The sequence below is a fragment of the Macaca nemestrina genome, chromosome 7 (genome assembly GCF_043159975.1).
Source record: "Macaca nemestrina isolate mMacNem1 chromosome 7, mMacNem.hap1, whole genome shotgun sequence".
Lineage (NCBI taxonomy): Eukaryota > Metazoa > Chordata > Mammalia > Primates > Cercopithecidae > Macaca > Macaca nemestrina.
In genome coordinates this window covers 165057712-165082963 of record NC_092131.1, presented here as the reverse complement: position 1 = coordinate 165082963, position 25252 = coordinate 165057712, and the positions used below count along the sequence as shown (strand labels likewise).

Here is a 25252-nt window from a genome sequence, read left to right as displayed (position 1 = left end):
GTAGCACGGAGCTTTCAAAACAAGAAAAGAAAACAGCACTTGCCTTCTCCGTATTTCTCCCCTGTGACTGAGCGTATTGATGGTGGAGACTGTGAGATCTCTATGCAACTGGTAAAGGTGATCGTCATTTTGGCAAAGTCATTGTAATGTGGAAAAATCGCAGAGTCGGCGGCTTGGAAGGCTTGGGTCCTTGTCTCAGCTTGACCTTCAGCTAGTAACTCCCCTTTCTGGGACTCCTCATCTATAAACGGAGCAGCTGCATTCTCTAAGGTTCTACTGTTCTCTGACATGGGTTTTGATGACAGAGAGGTTGAAAACACACGTAGCTGTTTGCTTGGAAAGCAGCTGTTGAAGTGTTTATTTTCGACCAAGAAAGACCCAGCATGGAGGAAGACAGAGGGAGCGAACCAAACAGGTGAGCTGGTCAGGAGAAGGCAGCTGGCCTGTCATCCGCAGCTACACTGCCTTTCTTAGTTGCTACTCTAACCAAACCAACCTTCATTTAAAAATGAGAAACCCCTCCCCTCACACTCACTCGACTTCCAAATTAAAAACATTTTACAGGTTAGTAAATCTCCAGCTGAGGTGATGTAGCAAAGAACAGCTGTGAAGTAATTTTGATAATGATGAGAATAATAACCACATGGCAAGGTTCAGGGCTTTGCTGTTGCAGCTTCAGTGCTCCTGAATAGATAAAAGTGATTAAATACTCCTGATTATCCCTGACCAATATGTAATGGATTTACAGCCCTTTCAATTAGTCAGTATTTGCTTAGGACTCATTATTTTGTCTTTGGTTAAGTAATCAGCCCAGAGACCGCATGTTCTGTCTAATTCCTCTGAGCCGAGTCAGTACAGGGCCCTGACCTTTGAAATGGCCATAGCTGCAAGGCAAGAATAACCACTACCACGGCAGCCTCGTTGGTTCTCCCAGCTAATCCTGACACCACAGGCCGGATCGATACACCTTAGTTTGCTACTAATGTCCTTACATCAAAATGGCCGATTTAGGAATGTGAATCTATCACTTTTCCCTCCCCACCACCGCTCCACCCCTTGCCCTTTGCAGCTCTGCAAGAAGAGCAGATCAGCCACCACCACCATAAATAAAAGTGGAACCTTGTCCTGGACCCATGACACTGTAACTAATGTCATTCAGCATGGCAACACACAAGTTGGAAAATCAAAGACGACCTTCAGCTTTCAATGTGTTACTCTATTTTTAAGTATTAGCCTAAATGAATGGCCTGAAAACAATATTATAGCAAGAAGCATCCTCTGAAATTTTTACTGGTTTCCCAGAATTTCCAAATGAACAGTAAAATATAAGCATGCCTAGTTTCTCTGTAAAAATATATTGTATTTTTTTGGTCATGAGAGTCTTAGAGTCAACAGTATGTATCCACACATACAAGGATCGCAAACAGGAAGATAAAGATAAATTGTTACTTTTAAAATGTTGCACATAGTAAAACCGTTTCCAGAAGTGAATATGGTTGGCTTTTAAGATAATGGACTTGAGCAGCTAAAAAAGAATCTTTAATGTCCACCTTGCAAACAAAGGCATTATAAATACATTATATGAATTTGTCATATAAATACATGATATATTTGTAAACTGCTTCAGCAATTAAAGCTGCACATGATACTGTGAGCTTGGACATGCACGTGGCAAGGTGCTTTTTTTTTTTTTTTTTTTTTTTTTTTTTTTTTTTTTGCCTCCTAGAGGAGACGGCTTTCGTTAATAGTGTAATCAGCAATGTTTATGGATTTGTAAGCTCCTTACAGCCATTTCCCTTGGTTGCTTTGCATTATCTGAAGTTGCTCTCACAATTTTAGCATAAATAACAAATTTACTTATATATGCTGTTTAGGGTCTTAGATCATTTTAAATAAAGTCCATTCCCGGCTTCTTAAAAACCTGCTACTTTCTAGAGGGTGTTCTTTGGATGGTAATAGTTGATTTAAAAAAAAAAAAAAAAACTTAACTACTCTGTTAGTCATCAGATTTCAAGAATAAGAAAACAGGCACCTTAGTTTAAAAAAAAAATCTGTGTGAGACCGTATAACTTGCTAGCAAAACAACAAACACTATTTTTTTTTCTCTTTCATCTTGACTTACTGTGAGATGCTGGAAGAGCCATGCTCTCATGATATTTGTTGCTACTTTGGGGAAAATGCCTCTTTTCTTCTGGCGTTTTTTGTCCTTATCCGGATCATCATCGTCACCTGTACCAGGTGAAGCTACACTGTTGTCTAAACCATCCCCTAGTAGAAAGAAATAAAAATACATTAGAGAAAACATCGCAAGGGTGCCAACCACAAGTGCAGCTAATGATGAGCTCAGCTAAGCTTGTTGAAAGAAATCCATTAAGCGGGTATATTCTCTTTCATTAAAGTATAATTGGAGACACAAATATGTAAAAGACAAAATTAAACCAGGCCTCTTCAAATGTTAATTTTGTGTGTCTCACACTTGCCCATATCATTAATTCAATTATAATTGTGCACTTGACACAGTGCAGTAGCTCTTTGTCAATTATGGAATCCAATGTGGGAAAACGCCATCAGAAAACCCATTCAGTGGAAACGCATCCCCATGCCCAGAGTGAACACATACTGTAGGGTAATCAAGTTAAATGTTCTGTAGTCTATATATTCTAGGCTGCCTGCATAGGTGACAGTAACTGTGTCACTGTTCATTGCACATAACGCACTGCCTGCTCTGCCCCTCCTAGAGCTGTCACCTCCTAAGCACGCACATTCGCGCACTTCTCATATGACCCTGCACTCGGCATTTGCATGACATGAAAACTTTTTAGCTCTCTGCACCACTGATCATTATCATGGAAAAAAAAAAAGATACACATCAAGGTACGGTGCTCACTTAATCAGAAGTTTCTATCAACATCTTTCTCTTCTGTGCTTTCCTCTGGCATTAATTGTGCATTAGCAAAAATCATTTACTTTTAACAGTCATAGTTATTTTTTCTTGCCCTCCGGCAAAAATGCCTTGAAAGCCTGCCTGGAGGGCATCTAAATTATGTATCTGAAAAACTCTTCTGGCAAGGCATTGCAGGACCCCTACTTTCTTAAAATTCATACGAGCACGTCTTCCTGTTTTGGGGAAGGCATCAATCAAGAGCAGCAATATATGCCATATCCCTACATTAATATTTGAACTAATAACTTTAAAAAAAGGAAAGAAACAAGATCCGACTTGTGGCATAATCAAATGCAAAATAAATGAAGAATACGGGGACAGCACTGGGGCTTTCTAGATGGCTGTGTTTTCCTTGCACATCATTAGCCTGAAGCCACACGAAAGAGGAAAACAGAGAAGTGGAGAGTTTATGCTCCCTGCTGGTGTTTAAGAAGCCAGGGTCCTGGAAGGACATCTGGGAATTGCACTGAGATGGGGGTTTTTGTAATTTAAGAATAGACATTCATTAGCAGTAAATGCCATAAATCCCATGCTAAGTAAAAACCTTGTCCAAGAAAGCCTAAAACAATAAACTCTGTGCTCAATGTAGCCTGAGCTGGATGCTCTGTAGCTTTCTGAGGAATACTAGAGAGCCACCAGCTCCTTCCCAGACGTGCTCCCTCCTCTCGGACTGTGCTACAGCACAGCCATCCCGCCCACTGGGCCACTTGCCTTCTAACTTCTGGGTCTGCTCTGTGGGCTTCCCTGTACCTGTTCTTTTCCTTTCTTGCCAAGAAACCCTCAACCTTCTTTGACCAGAGAAGCAGAAAAGCCACAGCAAAGAGCTGGCAGATTAATTTTATTGACATTTCCATTTTCACTGCAATGCGATCCCCTCCATCACATGGAAGAGATGACCCTCACTATTTACAGACTGACAGGCCACTTCATTACAACCACCCTGCCCCAAGGCAAAGCAGCTCCCTTCCATCTGCCCAAACACTAGAGCATGACCCCGAAGTTGCTGTTCTCTTTTTCTTTGCCTTCTGTTATGATAAAAATAAAAGGGGGGGACCCCATATAGTCAAAGAACGAATCAGTAGACAGCGAAACAAAAGGCGTTTGACTCTTTCTATACTGGATATACAGAGTCCAGTTTTCATCTGGCATCCTCCCTGCACACCCATGTACACCAGGGTGTCGCCTGGACAAGGAGACACACACACATACAAGCACACCCAAGCTCATGCAGGGACACGTGCACACGCTTTCCACCATGCCAAGGAACTGCTGCAAGGCAAATTCTCACCCACACTAATGGCTTCTGACTGCTCCTTGGCAACCCTAGCATTTTAACCTGGGTGGATGTGCTCTCCAAAATACAGACACTGGCGCGATCTCATCAGCTGTTCATGTGACACAGATGGAGAGTGGCTATTAGGAGCCAGGCAGTGGGCCTTGGGGATCTGAGGTGCTGTTCTGTAGCCTGAGGCGCTTTTGAAAAGCAGTACCCGGAGATGAGGGAAAAAAATCCACACTGCAAGTGCAAGTTTGAAGTCAGTCAGTCTGTCTGTCTACCTACCATGGATAAAGATATCTTTGTCTGTTAATATGAAATCTATGTAGGCTATCTGAATGTACATTTCAGATAATGTATGTATGGAATAGCTCTTCCTTCAATGTCTTCCAAATATAAAAACACACTCTGTAAACAATGCCTGTGTGTATATATTTCTTTCTAAGCACATATGGTTTCTGTGTATATGTTTAAGCTGAAATTGTCAGGATTTTGTTAAAATCTCATTTAGCTTTTTTTGATAGATTTTTGAATGCACTTATTTTAAAAGGTTAATGGCTTAATTGAAGGAAGTTCAACGAAAAAACTCATTTGCCTTTTTAACCCAATCAATGACCTTAAAAATGAGACACAGCATTTCCATAGCGCATTTTTTCTTTCTTAAAAGCAAAGAGGGCTGGTAACACCTTCAAACTATATGATTCACTATATTTAGCTCAAAAAAAAAAATAGAGCTAGATTGAGCATCCTTTGATGACTGACTTAAACTGGACAAGACAGAAGCATCACATAAATTTTAATATAAAGCAACCCGTTGTATATAAATGTAAAACATTTGAATTTAGATCCAGTGTAACAAATAATTATAAACAATAATGTGTCTAGTTTTGTATTAATGACTAGATACTAGACACAAAATTTTCAACTAATATATGTTTATACCTCTATAAAAAGAGGAATTTTCCTCTCCCAAACACAACAATAAACACAATTGTTTTTTCCTCCAATGGACTGTGGACCAACTCCAGCACAGAGAACCAACAACAGCATAAAGAAAATTTTTGAAAGACAACTGTGTGAACTGCAACCTAAAATAAAATGTTGCAGCTGATGCTAGAGTTAGTAACTCAACATGGATATTGGTGTTTTTTTCTTTTAAGGCTGTGTGTGTGTGTGTGTGTGTGTGTGTGGGGTTGTGTGTATAAGATAGTTGGCAATCCTTGGCACATGTGCCAAATGAGTTTATGTGCTGGAAAAAGGTATGTATACCAGCACAAATGCACGTGCCAAATGAGGTAAGGAGATAGCATCTGAAGTTAGGATTCAAAATTGTGGAATCCTTGAGGGCAGGAACTGTTTATGGCTTATCTTTTGATTATGAGAAGATACCTCCATGCCTGCCTCAGAGCAGATAACCAGTGATTGTCAGTTGGGTGAGTAAATGACTGAGCTTATCAATGAGCTTTTGCAAGTGCCCTCCCCACTTTTTACCAACCCCCATGGTGGGGCAACTGTACACATTATATATCTAAAGGGTGAAGGTCTTGTTCCTTTGGAACAGCTGAGTGAGTTACCTGTGTGCACACAGTAACTTCTAAACATGCCGGGAACAGAGCTTCTTTGAAGAGCTCAGTACCCACAGGGCTTTTCTGCAGAGCTAAACCAAAGGCCATTCCACCAGCACTGACGCCTCTGATGATGAAGAGCTACATAAAGAAATACTGGGCATGCTCCTTTTGAAAGGTTGCTAATCCCTTGACCAAGGGCATAGTCTAAGTTTTGGGTAAATAAATGTGCATTAGTGAAACATATTGTGTGTGACCATGGAAAGGAAGACTCAAGTCCTGTGGACAGATAAATCGGAAGTGGATTAAATGATCAGAGGAGATTGTTAAAAACACAGGTCCCCAGGCCTCATCCCAGACCTACTGATTCAAAATGTCCTAGGGCTGGCAAAAGGAATTTGTAATTTCGACAATTCCTCGTGTTTGCTTAGGCAATCAGCATAGCACTGGTGCTTTAACTGGCTTTGGGAAGCCACTGACTAGATTATCTAAATAGAAATGAGATGCAGCCTCAGGAAGAGGTAGGTAGTTAAAATTCTACTTTACTCCCATGAATGAGGTTAGCGGTCATGGTGAGTAACTGCAATCTGGCCTGGGCCTTATTCACTGTGTTCTAAATCCCCATCCTAGTCTTCTGGTAGTAAGTGTTAAACAGAGAGAAAGAAGCTATAGAACATTGGCTCTTCGCATTGGCACTAGCTGAAAAATTGTGAGAAATGCAAATTCTCAGTCTTAGCTGAGACCCACTGAATCTGAAACTCTAGGAGCGGGGCCCTGTTAATAATCCCTGCAAGGGGGTCTGATGCCCACTCCAGCTCGAGGACCACTGCCATAAAGCACAGAGAGCATCCCCTTGGTTTGCTGTCCTCCTTTGTTGTTGTCTGAAGGCCTGAATCTAATCCCTGGGTCCTCCTCCTGTCTTAAGACTCTGAAGCATTTTGAGAGCATCTCTAGCTGGATTTATACCTATGCTCTCAAGGAAGTCACACATGCTTTCCTTAGCTGAGCAGATTATGCTCAGAGCAGGACACTGCTCTGGTGGGTAGCTCCAGCACACACCTACTTAAAAGAGCAATAATGAGAGTGTCTAACTGCAGGAAGTTAAATCCTGGGATACCATCGGCATCTGGGTGCAGGCAAGTACCCATATGCATAGCTGGGTATCCACTGAATCAAGGAAGGACATCGGCACACTGTGAGAGGATCCTCAGATGATTGATACTAAATTCTATCAAGACTGGGTGCCGTGGCTCACACCTGTAATCCCAACAATTTGGGAGGCTGAGGTAGGTGAATTACCTGAGCCCAGGAGTTCGAGACCAGCCTGGGCAATATAAGTGAAACCCCGTCTCTACAAAAAATACAAAAATCAGTCAAATGTAGTGGTGCACACCTGTAATCCCAGGTCTTTACCTAGGATTACGAAAAGATTTTTAAAAAAAGATTAAAAAAAAGAAAAGAAAATTCTCATTCATAAAATTCATGGTCATAAAAACTACCTAGGCCGGGCGCGGTGGCTCACGCCTGTAATCCCAGCACTTTGGGAGGCCGAGGTGGGTGGATGACAAGTTCAGGCGATCTAGAGCACCCTGGCGAACACGGTGAAACCCCGTCTCTACTAAAAATACAAAAAAAAAAATTAGCTGGGCGCGGTGGCAGGCGCCTGTAGTCCCAGCCTCTCTGGAGGCTGAGGCAGGAGAATGGTGCGAACCCGGGAGGCGACAAAGGTTGCCGTGAGCAGAGATCGCGCCACTGCACTCCAGCCTAGGAGACAGAGCGAGACTCTGTCTCAAAACAACAACAACAACAACAAAAAAAAAACTACCTAGGCAGGCTTGGCATGGTGGCTCATGCCTGTAATCCCAGCACTTTGGGAGGCCTGTTTGGGAGGATTGCTGGAGCTCGGGAATTTGAGACCAACCTGGGCAACATAGTGAGACCCTCTCTCTACAAAAAATGAGCCAGGCATGGTGGTGAACACCGCAGCTTGGGGTGGGAGGACGGCTTGATCCCAAGAGTTCGAGGCTGCAGTGGGCAGTGATTACACCACTGTACTCTCGCCTGGGCAGCAGAGTGAGACCCTATCTCAAAAAGAAAGGAAAAAAAAATCAACCATCCAGGCAAAAAGATGCTACTTCATTGTTTGGCATATTACTTTATTCCATTTAACCAACAATCTATCGATATTTTGAATATCAAGCACATGATTTGGAATGAAAAAATGATAAAAGCAATGATGATGTGCTATGATGAGTCCGATACCACAGAGATGTGGCCTTCTTTCTCCTCGTCCTATCAGAAAAACAGTGCAACAACCAAGACAGTCCTAGTCCATCTTCCTCCACTTACCCCATCCCCGCCAAAACTGACATTTACCATTGAGGAAACTGAAGCCAGGAGATTAAGTTCTTGCCCAAGATGCCACAGCTACACATCCTCAAGGACAAACTGGAGTCCAGGCATGGCAACTTCAAGTCAGTGCTACCGCCACTGGTATTCTCACATTAACATTGTCAATTATCTTTTACTTTTCAAAGCATCACCTTGTCTGAACACTGTTATCAATGGCAGATCCAAACAATGTTTGATTCTACAGGAAAAGGTCTAAGCACAGAGAACAGATTAGTTCTGGGGCCCTGGGGTTGGGACTGAGGTAGACCTGGTCCAAGTTGGCTTCAAATAGAAACGTGCAAACTCTTCTCCAGAAGTCAGCCAGTTCCTACAAGAGCTTTAATTATATTCAGTACAGCAAGAGTTCTTGAGACCCAGAAGTTTCATAACTGGTTTAACACAGTCCAAGTGAAGACTCTGACATGGACAGCACTGGACTGACCCTCAGAACCCAGAGATGCTACCAATATTTGAAGCCTACTGTCCATGAAGTAGGATCTCATGGACTTTGATGTCATCACTGTACAGTACAGTTAAACATTTCATAGAACTGGGATTACAATGGTATATTCACATCCTTTAAAGTCACTTTTTAAAAGATAGAACAATGTTTCTGTGACATTTGGCACACTGTCAAACGAATACCTAAAACTGACTTCTCAGCCTTGTCTCTTCAGAGAAATAAAACAAATTAATATGTATTGGGTTAACAGTACTTGTACTTTTTTTAGGGAACTTGAGGTACATTATTTAATTGTCACATTTCTCCCTAGTTCTAGACCAGGTTTAATCATTAAATATGTTCATACAAAATATATATGTTAAGTAAATAAAGAATGATAACTCATCTGGAGGAACAAGACCTTTTTTCTGTCTCTTTTTGTAGCAACAGAAATTTACCATATTCACTAACATTTTAATTTTGCACAATGTAAGTTCGCTAATTTTATACATACACAAATATAGGTAGACAGATACCAATATTGATATCTTGCAGACAACCCATTGCCAGGAAGTAGGTATATTTATGAATATAAAGATATTTATATGTGTTATATGCTATTTTAAACCTAAATTTATATAAATTAAATTGTCACTGTTTAAAATGCTTCATCGATTTGTGCACAATTATTGAAATATATTTGTAGATGAACTTAATGTTTTTGCCTATAGTCAGATACATATATACATATACATATGCAAATTTCTATAGTTTATAGGAGTTTTCAGTACCAGTTCTCTCTCTAGAACACCGTTCCCTCTTTTTTTTTTTTTTTTTTTTTTTTTGAGATAGAGTCTCGCGCTGTTGCCAGGCTGGAGTGCAGTGATGCAATCTCGGCTCACTGCAACCTCCACCTCCCTGGTTCAAGCGATTCTCCTGCTTCAGCCTCCCGAGTAGCTAAGAATACAGGCGCCCACCACCACACCCTGTTAATTTTTGTATTTTTAGTAGAGACGAGGTTTCACCATGCTGGCCAGGATGGTCACCATCTCTTGACCTCGTGATCTGCTCACCTCGGTCTCCCAAAGTGTTGGTATTACAGGCATGAGCCACCGCGCCTGGCCCATCTCTTCTTCATCCACACTGTTGTCACTTTCATTATGATCATTACCACAAGTAACTTCCATTGGGCACTTGTAATGTTCCAGTCGTTATTTAATCTTCACAACAAACGAATAAAATAACTACTATCATCTCCATTGTACAGATAAGAAAACTGAGACTCAAAGAGATTAGATAACTTGTCAAAGGCCACACAGAAAGTGGCAGAGTAGCACTTGTCCTCCAAAGCCCATGCTCACCTCCTCTACATTCCTCTCCTCAAGCTGCTGGGAGAAGAAGATGTGAAGGGTGAAGCTAAATTCTGGATTTGCCCTCACTGCTAAGGAAATAAATGCCAAGAGAGAGGCCCTGTATGTTCACATTTATGTCCCAGAGAGACACTGGATGACAGTACATTTAAAATTAAATATGAACCAAGAAACAAGCGTCTCATAATTTTTACACAGATGAGTATATCCAGTATGAGCCTACCCTTTATCTACAGGCTTATGATTATTTCCTGTGGATCTAAAGCTCAAGTTAAATATGATTTTGAAGCAGAAACATCTGCTGAATTTTAAAGACTTTTCTGAACCAAGGGATCTTTCAAGATTCCATACCTGTAATCCTTCCTATTGGCCTTGAATGCCCTTTCTCTTCATTTTTCCTTCCTCCTTTCCCATTCTTCTTTACTAGCAAACTCCTATTCAACCTTTAAAACTCAGAGAAAAAGGAATCTCCTTCATAAAGCTTTCCCCAGCTGCCATTAACAGAGCTAGTGTACTATGCTCCCTACTTCTTCAGCAGTTTGCTCTTACCTTTGTTATTTACTTTTCTTCTTGCACTTTATCCGTTTACTAGTTTGTCTGTCTGTGAGCTTTTACTAGTTTGTCTGTCTGTGAGCTTTTGCATTTCTGATTCCCAAGCCCTGAGAAAGAGTAAACACTCAAATGCTAGTGAAATGCACAGATTGATAGCAAAAGCCTCTAGATATATTAATTAGAACCTGAGGAGAACAAACCTGCTTTGAAGAAAGTGCTCAGGAAAGAGATCCCCTGGCTTCTAGTAGTCACCAAGCCTTAGGTTCCCTCCCTCCACTCTCCCTGCCCTATGGACACTAGGTTATATCCCACCCAGTGTTTCACTCTGTGCATATACGCAGAGAAGATGTGAGACACACGTCATATACTGCTTATAAAAATGGTGCTCCATCTCAACTCTGCCCTATGCCAACATGGAAGAGAGAGTGCTAGGAGAGAGGGGACTGCCCACTACCCAGCTTGTTTGGGTTATTCAGAAACGTTACAGTTAAAAATGAAGAATAATGTAGTAATGGAACTGCAACACAGTATTTTTATAGACTAATTTTCCGTCATCACTTCTTTACGCCTTTTTCCTCTTAAATATAGTACTTTGAAAACAGGATTACACCATACTAAGAGCCAAAAGGTATTTTCTTTCAGCGGTTGTCAGGGACTACCTTCCAGGGGTTTAATTTAGGGCATCCCACTGAGAAACCTGCATCAGGATTTCAAATGAGATTTAAAAAAAAAAAAAGAAGAAGAAGCTTTTGCCTAATTCTGCTTTAGAATACAGCCTTGCAAAACTTGCTTTCTAAAAACCATCAGCAAAGTAAATTTTTTTTCTACATGCAATTTACCTTTTTTCCACATCAGATCAGCTGGGGGGAGGGGGCTGTAGACCCAGAAACATGGGGAGGATGAGGGGCCAGCAGTGAGACCTGCTAATTACTGATCTCTTTTACTCTCCTGCTGTGCTTAACTGTCTGGACATGTTAAAGTGAAATTTTTCTGTGATTTTTCAAGTGACTAGTTCATGGCCCACTAGCATGGAGGGAAGCAGAAGAGATGAAATGCTTTCGTTTACATGCAACATTTACTAACTGTGTGGGTTTTCCGACATTAAAGAGAGGACAGTGACCCAGGCCACCTTTTTCACACTCAAAAGAACACTGAAAAAACAAGTCTTCATCGGCTTACCTCAGGCTTCCCTGGTCCTGAACACCCTCCCCCCGGGGTATGAGCAGAAAGGGAAAAAAAGAGGGGATTTTATGCTCCTTTCTCTTCAACTTTTCAGGCGGTATAAGCAGCATTTAGCAAATTCAGCCCCAAATGGCTCCAAATGCTCAGAGCTGCAGGGGCTCATTCTTTGTTATCCTCCCTCTATTTACACAGGATTTACGCAGGCTCTCCACTGAAGAGACCGAAAGCACTTCCATTCTCACTGGCTTGGCCAGCCCAGACTGTGGCCGCTGCAGCTCCACTCTGCCCTGTGATGGGAGATTTCTACAACCTGGAGAAGGCAACAAACTGTTCACTAACTCAGGGATCCTGAGACAACCTGGCTGGTACAGGCAGCTGCAAAGCAGACAGGCCTGCAGAGATGAGCTAACCTTCCAGAAGAGAAAGGAAAACCCAGCCAAGGCTGTGCAAATGTGCGTCCAGAGACAAATAACATGCACTTTAAAATATGCATCTATATGATATAATGGAAAGTGGTGGGTGAAAAAAAAAATTCAGACTGCAGCTTGGATGAAAACCACTTCACCCACTGGTTGGAAAAATAAAGTGTAAAAACAGACAGATGGACACATATGTAAATGTGGCTGTGTTTTAGGCTTTAGCTGGCAATGTGAGTGTCGTAGTATAGTTTTGCACGCCTGTATTTTCCATATCATGTTGAATCCTGTTAACTGTTGAACAGAAACATCCTCATACTGGTCCTTGACCAAATCAGTCCCCTCAATTTACCCGTTAGGAACCATAAAATGGCTTTGTTTATTGACTGGAACACTCTAATCCTTTATAGCAGAAGAGAACGAAAGCTTCCAACACTTTTAGCCTATTCTTCACTAAATGTGGTTATTCTCATTAAAAAAAAAATATATATATATATATATAATTCATTGTCATTTGAAATAGATATATATATAGCTTACCAATTTTAAAATATTTTAAGAAAGGATATCTATTCTCCTAAGTCTCCCATTGAATTCTCTAAAGGATACTGACTGACTCTAGTAGAAAAGCATATTCCCCTGCCATTATAATTCAGCAGATTGCTTAATCTCTGTGGTGCAGGATAAAAGAATGTACTTGTTACTCAGTTACCTGATAAGCACATATAAAAGTACAGAGTATGTTCTGAAGTTATTCACAGTACATCATAATAAAGCTCTTCTGGGCACTCTAATGATTCATTTTTAGTGATCTCTCAAATGCCCCTTTCCACAGTTAACACTCAGATTTTATTAAGGTAGAAAGCAGGGACAAATGTCCACTCAAGTCCCAGCTCTCAAATTTGACTCTACACTACCTACAGCTAAGGCTTTTCTAATGTTCTGTTCACCTCCCTAGAGTGGCATTTCAGCTAACAGAGTTCACAATCTTTCAGCCCTAAACACAGAAGGCTGCTATCTTCAAGTCATCCTAGGAATGTGCCAGATACCATCATTTCCCTCCTGTGATACAAAGAACCAGAAAGAGAGAGAGACCAAGAGAAGACCAACCTGATCAAGTTACCAAGAGCCCAGAATGCCCCTCTCAGGAGGTTAATCTTTGAACCGGTAAATGTTATAATTAGGAGCCTTGAAGTTGGGCTGAGGCTGGCCATTGAAATAAAGACCCTAAAAGAGAAAGTATGAATGGATCCCATCTCTTTCACCTAATAGTTTGACACAAGGGTCATGGTTTTTATGGAAAAGTATACAAAAATGAGTTGTTATGATATATGAGTCTCATTCCCACATCTCCTACAGAAGAAAAAAGGTGGTCGGAGAAATGTGTCTTCCCAATTTCACTTAGCTATGTTTCCGTACAAATTGTGAAAATTATGCAAATAACAATTTTGGCACCTTTGCTAGAGGAAAACATTATTAAATTATGCTCTAAGTATTTTGTCTGCTTTAGTAATTACTCTCATGTAACTGTAAATATAAATAGCTGTTATTCTGTTTAAATTTTTAATCATGCAAAATATTGTCACACAAAATGTCCTTCTGTTGCAGTCTAACTGGGATTTTCTTTTTTAAAATATCCATATTTAACTGAAGTGGACTATTTTTAGCGTTGTGAAGTGTTTTAGTAAAGATGGCTGGCTAACATCTCCGAATCCACAGGTCTTTCAAGTAAAGATATGGCCTTTATATTTGCAAAAAGAATTTCCTACAAAAGGCCATTTATATAAAACACATTTTTAACATTTTAAACTAAAACTAGCATATAATTAGTCTGCTTCCAAGAATGTATTAACTACATTAAACCTATATTATATGTTTTAGTGTAGATCAATAATAACTAAAGGATTTTCTAACTTATTGTCTCTTTTATCATACTTTAATATTAAATGAAACATTAAATGTCAACTAAATAATTACCAATAATAAAATTTGTTGCAAGAAATAACAAAAAAGCAAAGTTCTATCTGTAACAGAAATTATTTCATTCCATTTTTAAGAGTTTTTACTTCATTATCAAATTTGCTATCTAAAACAAAAATAAGACAATATATTTTTATAACATAAAATGGTTGAGCAATCTTAATTCTTAAGATGGTATTGCTCTGTGAATTTATATCAGCAGATATCATTTCAAAGAGCGGAACAACAAAAAATATGTTTTGAATATTTCTTCCACTTTGCCAGCTATTGTAAAATGAAAACAAAAGAATATTTTAATAAAAGTGCAACTTTGAAACTGGCATTGTTAAATAGTGCAAAAAAACCCCACAATAACTCTTTATCTTAAAAGATAGCCATCTCTATAATAATAATGTTAACTAAGATAACTAGCTAGAGATACATATCAACATGCCCTTTACGAAGTTTTTAGGAAGCTAGTGATAGTTACCTATAGAAAAAATGAACAATAGTATTATGGAGTTGATAACTGGTTTTAGGTGAATACTTTTTAAACCATTAGCACATCAAATTTGGAAGACATCTGTTAACTATTAGAAAACTATATTTTGAACATTTTTTTCAAATAATATTTTTATACAATAGAGTTTCCTAATCAAACTTTGAATTTTTGTTTAAGAAGCTTATAAATTAAATTGCTAGCACTTTAAAGGTAGCAATGATGCATTCAGATATTCCATTTATGATGATTGCTTTAAATAAATGTAGTGTCATTATTTGAGACCAAGCAGATATGTTTTGTAATAGAATGCAAACGAATATCTGCTACATATACATTAATAGCCCTAGAGAAACAAATAATGTGGCTACTTAATAAGAATAATCTAAGATAGCACAAGTTTATCATCATTCATATAGCCTATTCAGTAAAGAACAGCAGACCCTGAGGCCCTATAAAGTACATGGAAAATGGAAATGATGGGTGTGAGGTTTCTTTGAGGGTGATGAAAATGTCCTAAAATTGGCTCTGTTGATGATTGAACAACTTTGTGAATATATTAAAACCACTGAATTATAAGATTTTAGGGACGAATTGCGTAGTATGTGAATTATATCTCAATAAAGTTGTGTTTTTGTTTTTGTTTTTGCTTTTTTGGAGACAGAGTCTCAAGGCTGGAGGGCAGTGGCTCAATCTCAACTCATTGCAACCTCTGCCTCCTGGGTTCAAGCGAGTCTTGTGCCTCAGCCTCCCGAGTAGTTGGGACTACAGGTGTGTACCACCATGCCTGGCTAATTTTTTGTATTTTTAGTACAGATGGGGCTTTACCATGTTGGTCATGCTGGTTTTGAACTCCTGAGCTGAGGCAATTCATGCACCTCGGCCTCCCAAAGTGCTGGGATTATAGCACCTGGCCTTTTTTTTTTTTTTAAAAAAAAGCAAAAACAGATTTTGACCTCCCACTACAAACAAGCATGCTGGAAGAAATATAAAAGCCTAGTAGTTGAACTTGAAAGTATCCATAATCTTTTCTGAATTACTTCAAAACAATGTGATTTCAAGGCCACTTACTAATATTGTCTTAGCACCCTGCCTGTGGACAAACATATGTACTCGAAAACATTTGAGATAGATATTATGCTGTTTATATTACAAAGATATGCATTATAGAATATATATTGACTTTCATACTAAAATTAATCCTTCTCCACTCTCAATTCTATTGCATCACAGCAGAACCCTAGCCCAAATATTTGCTCTTCCAAGGCTTACATTAACACTCAGAACTCCAGAATACTTCCACAAACAGATACACACACACACACCCCACGACTACATTTCTACCCAATTAATGAAGCTTCTTCAAGTCAAAAACCATATCTCTTTTTCTCATATTCTTAAAACTTTGTATAAGTTATGGGTATAGTTTGTGCCTGGGCTTTTATTGAAGGAATGGATGGAGGGCTCTCTTATTTCTTGGAATACGCTTTTATGCCTTGTGGGTTTATATCTAAAATTTGGAAACAGAAACTATCTAGAATGTTTGTCTCTAAGAGTTGTAAATTGGCCATAGAGTTGACGTGTCATAAATTTCAAAGCATTAACTTGTAAGATACACTCCATGGAAGAAGCAACTTTATTGAAACAGACAATAAACAATAGGGGCCCTACATTTGGAAGAGTATTCTACATACTTTTCTAAATATCTGATATTTTTCTATTTCTGTGGGCAGCTGTACTACTTTGTTTGTACACTGGAGACTGGCTTCCGATGCAGTCCTTGTCCCTCCACCCTGCCTCTCCACTTCCTCCTCACATAGACACAGAAGCACATACTCATGGGGGGAAATGGCGATGTGATGGAAGAAGCACAAGTTTTGGAATGAAACAGATCTTGTGTTGAATTTTCAGATCTAGTTCATATATATATATATATATATATATATATATATATATATATATATATATATATATATATTTGGGGTTTTTTTTGAGATGGAGTTTCGCTCTTGTTGCCCAGGCTGCAGTGCAATGGCTTGACCTCGGCTCACCGCAACCTTTGACTCCCAGGTTCAAGGGATTCTCCTGCCTCAGCCTCCCGAGTAGCTGGGATTACAGGCATGTGCCACCACACCCGGCTAATTTTGTATTTTTAGTACAGATGGGGTTTCTCCATGTTGGTCTCGAACTCCCGACTTCAGTAGATCCACCCGCTTCAGCCTCCCAAGGTGCTGGGATTACAGGCGTGAGCCACCGCGCCTGGCTTCTTATTTATATTTTTTAAGACTAGTCAAAGTGAAAGAGTGTGAGTGAAGAAGAAATGAAGAAACCTGTGACTGGTTTTAATCAATTAGTTGTAAACACCACTGCACTTGGACCAGCCCCAGATCTATTCCTTATTGGTTGAGTATGACTTCAGTCAAGAGATTAACCCTCTGAACCTCAATTTCCTCATCTGTGAAATGGGAAAAATTACATATACCTGACAGGTTAACCATACAAAATTAAATGAAATCATGAGAAAGAGCTATTACTTATTGTGTCTCCACTTTGTACCCAATGCTTTATACTTATTAACAAAGTTAAGGACTTCATACACAACATCTAGCCTCATGCAGTACCTGAAATAGCAAAGGTGCATCAATAAATGTTAGTTATTTCTTTTCTTAAAACGAACCAGTCTGAATGGATAAACAAACTGTGGTATATCCACATACTGAAATACTACTCAGCAATAGAAAGGAATAAACTACTGATACACCCAGCGTGGTACATTTTGAAATCATGCTAAATGGAGAAAGCCACACACAAAAGGTCACACACTGTATGATTTCAAATATATTAAACTGTAGAAAATGCAAACTTATACATAATGACCAAAAGCAGATCAGTGGTTACTTGAGGACACATATAGAGGGAGGGAGTGATTAAAAGGGGTATAAGGAAATTTTGGGGTAATGATGGAATGGTGTAGTATCATGATTATGGTGCTGGTCTCATAAGTGTATACAACTGCCAAAACTTATTAAATTGTATACGTTAAATGGGTGCAATTTTTGTATGTAAATTATACCTCAATAAAGTTCATAAAAATAATAAGCAAATCATAGTTAAATCATCAAAAACCTGTTATTTGGCATAAAACACATTTTGGTGGAAAGTATAGCATTCAATACAGAGATGCTGGAGTGGGAATTCTCCCAGTAATTGCAGCAAAGTTCTGAATGATTTGGGGCAGCTCTTGAAAGAAGCTGTGAGGAGAAGCTCAACATGATATTTATGAATGTGTTGACTGATACAATTTTCTTTAACTTCATAAAGATGTAAGGTGAGTGGTCAGAACGCACTTTGCAGATTTTACCAAAAAATATCTCCATTGTTCAAATCTCATTATAAGATATATGGTTAACGAAGAACTATCCAAGTTGCAAAAAAAATAAAATACCGATAATAACTTGAAAGGTAATAAAAGTAATTCTTAATAAATTACTTTTTAAAACTTTCAGGAAATTCAGTCTTAACCCATTCCTACTAAGTAAAAGAAGATCTCACATCACACTGGAGATCTTAGACAATTTCAGAGGAAAACCACATCATTCATGAAAGACTGAGTACTCTCAAGATGAAGAATTAATGGAAAATATAGAAATAACATTAGCCCTTGCCAGCCAGCTCCATGCCTTCAGATAAACCCCTGAATCCACCATATAAAGATGAAACAGAAGTAACATTTGTGGAGCGTCTACTACATGCCAGTTTCGGCAGGCTTTACCTCAACCACAGGACAGTTCAGAGTTTGGTATTGTAATGCCTATTTAATATAAGCAGAAACTGAAGCTGGACAGGTTAAGAAACTCGCCTAAAGTCATGTGTCTAGTTGATAATGCAGCTGGGTCTTGAATTCTAAATCCTGAACTCAAGTTCATGCTCTCTACTCACCACACAGACTCTATTCCCATACAGAAATGGAACTCATATTTTTAAAGGGTGGGTGAGAGGCAGGGCAAACAATGCCTTAAGGCTTTGAACCCGGATAAGTAGTCACTTACTATTGGCCAATTATGGTCGAGTGATCCATCTGACTTTTGAGATGTGTGACATTTGGCACATATTAGATAATCAATAAAGGTTAGTTCCATTTCATTCTCTTTTTCCTTCCTTCTTTCCCATTCACATAAGAAAAATGAAAAGAGAGTCACCACTGGTTGAAAAATACATTTGCTTTATACAAACGTCTTCCTTATTCTTCCACAACTCATATCTCAAACGGCACAAAAGCAAAGGGTCAGGTGTGCTACTACTAAGTGGGAAACATTTTCATACCTGATTGCCATCCATCTTTTTCTCCTAGAAAGGTGAGGAGCTGAAAGCCATGTAATTATTAGTTTGCCACGACATATCCCCATTCTCTGTCATGAAGAAAGACAACTCGAAGGGCACCAATATGGCTTTATTCAGACCCTGTTAGCTAATACAACAGGAACTGTAAAGGTTTTTGTTTGAGAGGAAAAGTTGTTCAACCTTTTCCCAGGAAAGAAAGGAAGGGGTTTGCTTTCTCAGTGGGTTTATTCATGTACCTGTGGTAAACCAGCCTATGACAGAAGTAACGTCTTTGCTGTAAGATCAGATCTAAGAGCTACCAATCAAATAGCAGTCCAACCTTAATATGCTGATACAGCAAATTTCCGGATCTTGATCACACTAGGCTAGGGAGTCATTCTTCTCAGTGATAAAGTCGGCGAATGCACTCTTGAGAAGATAACAAATTAAAAACTGGCTGACTCGACACCATTTGAGTGAGGAATTCATCGCTGACCCAGTAGAACACAATTTCTACCACCAGTCAGTAATCACTGGAGAGGGGCCAACTTCACTTCATGGCTGTAAAACTCTTCCTAACAGAGGGTCTTGGCACAGTTAAAACGTAACTGTCCGATTTACCTCATGCACATCTACTAAAGTTGGTAATGACTTCCTCAACTATTTATATTGTGAGTCATACTGTGTGTGAAGGTTCAAAGATTCCAAAGCAAATTTGGAGTTCCCAAAAGTGTTATATTATTTAAATGACCAAACATGTGAAACAACTATATAACCTAGAGAACTTTTTCATTTTGAAAATATATTTTAAAATCTATAGAAGTTCCACTAAGATATCTAGTTTTTCTGTAGTTGACATATTATTCTGGTGGGAGATGAAGTTGATATCCTCTACACATCAACCACAAGACATAATAGGAAGATGACTAGTGAACTAGTTATTGTGAGACTCACATTCTAAACTTTGAAACATGTGATCTTGGATAAAAATACCTCATATCTATATAATAGTTTTTCAGCTCTCAATTCTTTTCAATTATGGATTACCACAACCAAGTACAGGGGCGTAGACTATTGTCCCCATTTAACAGATAAAGCAAGTGAGGTTAATGTTTTCCTAACGTCTTGCCTTGCTTGTAGCACTTTCCATTACTTATGGTATAGGATAGTATTAGGCTGAACCAGCTGAAATCACTAATATTTGACCATTTTTGATCGACCAAAATGGCAATTCCATAAAGCGTTATTTCCAGCTTTACTAGCAATTGTAATAAGGCTTTTCTTTTGCTTTTTCTGTTTTTCAATTTGCTTGTTTTTTATGTCTAGCCTCACTCCCACAAACTCCTTCAATTACATTCTCTTTCCATATTGACCAGACGAAAAAGATAAAGTAGAAATAAATTCTAAGAATGGAAGCCCCGACCTATGAGAGGTCACTGATTTTACACGTAGAAAACTTGCCAATGAAAAATCAGGAGGTGGGCAGACTGCATGTTTTTAACTGTTTTTTGTTTTGTTTTGTTTTTTGAGACAGGGTCTCTGTTGCCCAGGCTGGACTGCAGTGGAATGATCACAGCTCCCCACAGCCTCAACTTCCCAGGCTCAAGCGATCCTCCCACCTCAGCCCCCTGAATAACTGGTACTATAAGCATGTGCCACCACACCCAGCTGATTTTTAAAACGTTTCTGTAGCGATGGCATCTCCCTATGTTGCCCAGGCTTGTCTCCAACTTGTGAGCTCAAGTGATCCTCCTGTCTCAGCCTCAAAGTGCTAAGATTATAGGCTGAGCCACCGTGCCCAGCATAACTTTGTGTGTTTTTAAAGCGGGATGTAGAAAGAAGCCTGTTGGTGATATTTAGAAAAAGGAAGTATTCCTGTCAATTCTAATTTCAAATTTCAACGACAGTAATTAGCATTGAGAAATGATTAGCTTACATTCTATTATATGCCCCTGGAGAAATTTTCACTCTAAGTGTTTTCTACAATAACGACAGCATTAATACAAAATAATATTTATTGAGCACTTACTCTATTTCAGACACTCTGCTAAACACTTTATATGAATTCCTTTGTTTAATTCTCATCATTCTATGAGGGTTGACATCTTCCACATGAAGAAACTAAAGCTTAGAGATGTGGAGCGATTTGCCCAAGGTCTTACAGGTAACAGTGGCAGAAACAGGGTTCACATCAATTGACTGCATCCTGTGATGGCTATCTCTGAGACTTCAGAGTCCATCAGTCCGGAATTTCCCATTCTCCTATAAAACCTCATAACATTTCTATACCCTATTGAGTAATTCATGCCAAGATTTTGAGGACGATCAACTTAAGACAATAGGAAATTTACATTGACTATGAACGTAAGCATCCTGGGGACAGGCACTGGGTTTTTCCCATCTCTCCTCACTCCTAGCACACAGAACGGTGCCTAGCACATCATAGGCACTGATGAAATACTTGTTAAAAATGTAATAAATATAATTCTTCCCTGTGTGTGTGGTTTTTTTCCCCCCACTTCCTAGAGCCTCACTTTCAACTGTTTTCCTCATGAGAATGTGGAGAGCTCTCAACATTAAACAACATTACTCGACTTTGGAAACCTTCCACCACTGCCACAGCCACCACCACCTTCAACCTTGCTGTATGCAGTAAGATTGATTCATCTCACTGACAAAAATGTGATAAAAGAACGCCAACCACAGAGGTGGAGAAACCACTCCTTCTCCTTGAACAAATGCTGCTTTCTGATGCCCCTGATTGCTTTTCTTTTCTCGCTAAGGTTCACTAAGTACTGAAAGCTCGGCCCTGGTGAATATGGGTCAGGTTTGTAATGCAACAGCTCCACCCCTTTCATTACCATGGAATCAGTTAACAATCCTGCTAGTTCTACCACAAAAAATAAAGTAATTGGTCCCAGTGGTTATTTAGGTGCTGCGGAAGTCTTAAAAACACTATTATCTCCCGTAGTGATTTGCTAGCCTTTCCATACTCCAAGCAGCACATTGGGACTTCTAAATTACATACCATAATTGACATAAAATATCTGTCCCATCAGTGAATATCTTTATTAGCATCAAAATCACTCACAACTAGTGTTCCTCAATGTTATTAAACATAACTTGTTCTAGGTGTTGCTTTACTAATTAGTCAGGATGAGCCCGAGGAAGAAAATCTGGGTCATGTTAAATTAATTGGAATGAGCATGAAAATTAGCAGAGCAAACTGCATCAATTTTCTATAGAGAGTCTTTCTTCATGTTGAGAATAAAAATGGATATTATGAGGCATTAACCAAACTGCCTTCTGTGACTGCCAAGAGGTGTGTTACAGTAGCCCAAAATATCATGCTCGCAGATTTTCAGAAGTTAATGAGACATTTCCAGGAATGGTAAATACATGGTGTTAAAATGGGTGTGCCTCTGATGGGAAAATGCCAAGTCATTTCATGTTTATTCAGGCATAACAAGCTCTTCAAAATGAGCATAATTTAAGAGGTGAATAGTGCAAAGAGGGCTAACATTCAACTAATTTTCCTTCAGAAAGAAAAGATTAAATTGAACAAAAAAAATGAATTAAGAGGTTTACAAATCAACAAGTCAGCCACCAGGACGGCAGCTTCGCCTGAGCACCGGCTCCTCAGCCCCCGCCAGAAAGTTTTCGAAACATGTCCCGAAGGCAGGGAACAAAGCGAGCAGAACTGATTACAGTCCCGCTCACCGCCTTGTGTCTCAACTCTGTTTGGCTTCCTAATGAGCTCACTAAAAACCTAATTCATCTCCCATAACCCTCCTCAGCCCTCCTTGAAATCCACCATTATGGAAATTATAGATGAAACATTTCCAGGCTGGGTTCAAACCAGTGTGTCTTCAACAGGCGGGGGCCCTGACGCCCACCCTGGGCACAATGGAGCAGGGTCCAGCTCCGAACCGCTCCCGCGGCAGCTTCCAGAATAAAGAGGCCGAGCTAGGTTAAAGACTCTTTCTCAGGGTGACAATGATTTCCGCCTTAAGGCCCTCCCTCCCATGAATGTGGGAATTTCGTGGGTTCCACAGTACATAAGATACAAATTGTAATGCAGGAGAGGAGAAACGCGTTGTACTAATGACAAATAGCTGAAACAGGCTAATGTGAATTCCCAGCCTGTTCATGAGGACACTCCCCGGGTTCCTCATTACATGGAGTCAAATCCTCACGGCACCTAGCCTGTAACTGAAAGATTACTGAATTGATGGATCCTTAGTTTAAAATGCAGCTGTTTTATTCTGCTTTAGTAATTAATTCTTTTTCCAATACTCTATTGATTAAGCGTAGACCCTGATAAAGTTCAAACTGAGAAGAATCTCTCGTGGCGTCCTTAGTTGCTCGGGAGAGTCAATGAAAACTTCCTACAATTCCACCTGCCTCCTCAGAGTGCTGATCCAATGAACAGAACAGTTTTTTTCTCATAAATTAGTCAGGCCATGTGGAGCTGTATTAGCTGATCGTTGCTTTTGTCTCTCTACTTGCTGACTTGCTTTTCAGTTTTGCTGGCCTTTGTGCTGTCACACACAAAGTCGGAGTGCAGCTGCCATTCTGAACCCAAACCAAGGTAAAGAACAATTCATACAAACTACATTTTTCCCCCATTTTATAAAGCTGCAACTCCCTGAGCAGTACAGGGCTCAGTGGGGCCTCCTGGGACCCAACTAGCTGAGAAATCAGTGCTAAAGCATGCAGACATATTGTGGAACTGAAAAAAATAAATAAATAAATGAAGTAACCTATTTTTTTCAAGGCTTTACCAGGCTTTTTTGTCTCCCCCCCGCCCCCCGCCCGGTTGAATTTGTGCTACCCTATTTTCAGCAATGTTAAGCTCTCTATTTTGCTTTCATAGGGAACATCAGGGAATGACAGAAGACAGGGCAAAGAGAGTAATCAAGAGACCAAGACTTGTATCCTGTGCTGGTCAGGTGGCATCAGAGAGTTACAGAACGCCTATTAACCACACGGGCGTAGAGTGTAACCATATATAAATGGCCATTATAAACACAATGGTATTTAGTAATAAGAGGAATCACCAACATGGTGCTCCTTTTCAAAGGGTCACATGTACCAGGGATCAATGTTGGTGAGTAAAACAAGCACGATAACAGAAAGTTTCTCAGGTTACAGCCCTGCACAATGGATTTTTGTTCCTACGAAGATCATCGCTACTGGGAACGCTTTTACAGCAATGGACTCATTCTCCTCTCCCTACTCCCCACACCCACCTGAGGCCCCTAAAGGAAACGTGCATGGGTTTAATCCCCTGCCTGAAAACAGGTCAAGACGTGGGTTCTAGCCCACGAGCTGGTGGGGAGAACAACTGATTTCTCCAGTCACTTGCAACATACATTTATAGGAAAACTCACATTATTTTTCACTCTGTTACACAGGGTGGGAGTAATAGTAAAGGTCTGGAATAATTTTAGGAAACCCTCTCGAGTTTTTATCATCTGACACGACAGTCAAAGCGAAAACCAAGCTAGATCCTGTGAGCAGAGAAGCTGGGGCTGTTTTCCACGTTCTCTCCTGGGCCAGGGCTGGGAGTACATTCCCACCTTCACAGCATTCCTTCCTAGGTCAAAAGGTCATCTCTCACAGACGTCTCCAGCAGACACTCAGTTGTCAAAAGGTTGTATCATGTGATCTGTGCTGCACCACTGTGCAGCTCTTTCCTCATTGGGCAACAAACTTTGCAGGTCTAAATGATTTCTGCATTAAAAATGTGTTTTCCTCTTTCTATTACCACTTGTCTCTTTAATTTCAAAACAATGAGGACAGCAGTGGGCACCAAATTCATCAGCAAAGGCTCCACAGATCACTTGGGTCAAGATTCCACCACTTTTACTGGGCATATTATGAGGAAAAATAACTGCTAGAGGACATGTTGATTTCCTGCATTTCCAAAGAAAACAGAGGTGACCCTTTTCCAGGGGATTTCTTTCAAAAGGAAAACCCCATTTCTAAAGCAAACATACATATTTTGAATAAATACAAAATTACAAATAGAAAAAAAAAAATCTAAAAGAATTCTGTAGGAATCATTAAAAAATTAAGGTAACTTTTTTTGATTAATGCATATATTCAGTTGCATTTAAATGACCAACAATGTACATAGTGTATGACAAGGTACAAAAACAAAAACGAGGAGATAAGTTTATTCGCCCAGCGCCCAGAACTGATGCAAAGTTTGCCCTCAGTGATCTGTAACATGCAAAAGGTCCCGGTTACTAGGGGAGCAGACTGCTTTTTTATTTTTTTAATTTCCTGCTGCCCAGATGAATAACACAACAATTTTCTCATTGTCGTGGA

General features: G+C 39.6%; 1 protein-coding gene across 6 annotated transcripts in view; it reads right to left on the bottom strand.

Annotated features, from left to right (window-relative positions):
- LOC105492656 (Meis homeobox 2) overlaps positions 1-25252 on the bottom strand; it is a 212607-nt gene that overhangs the window by 144881 nt on the left and 42474 nt on the right. For all 6 annotated transcript variants that reach the window (XM_011759909.2, XM_011759884.3, XM_011759914.2 and 3 more), the window contains one exon: positions 2123-2268. In XM_011759909.2, the coding sequence (XP_011758211.1) occupies positions 2123-2268 (146 nt within the window). The remainder of the gene's footprint in view (positions 1-2122; positions 2269-25252) is intronic.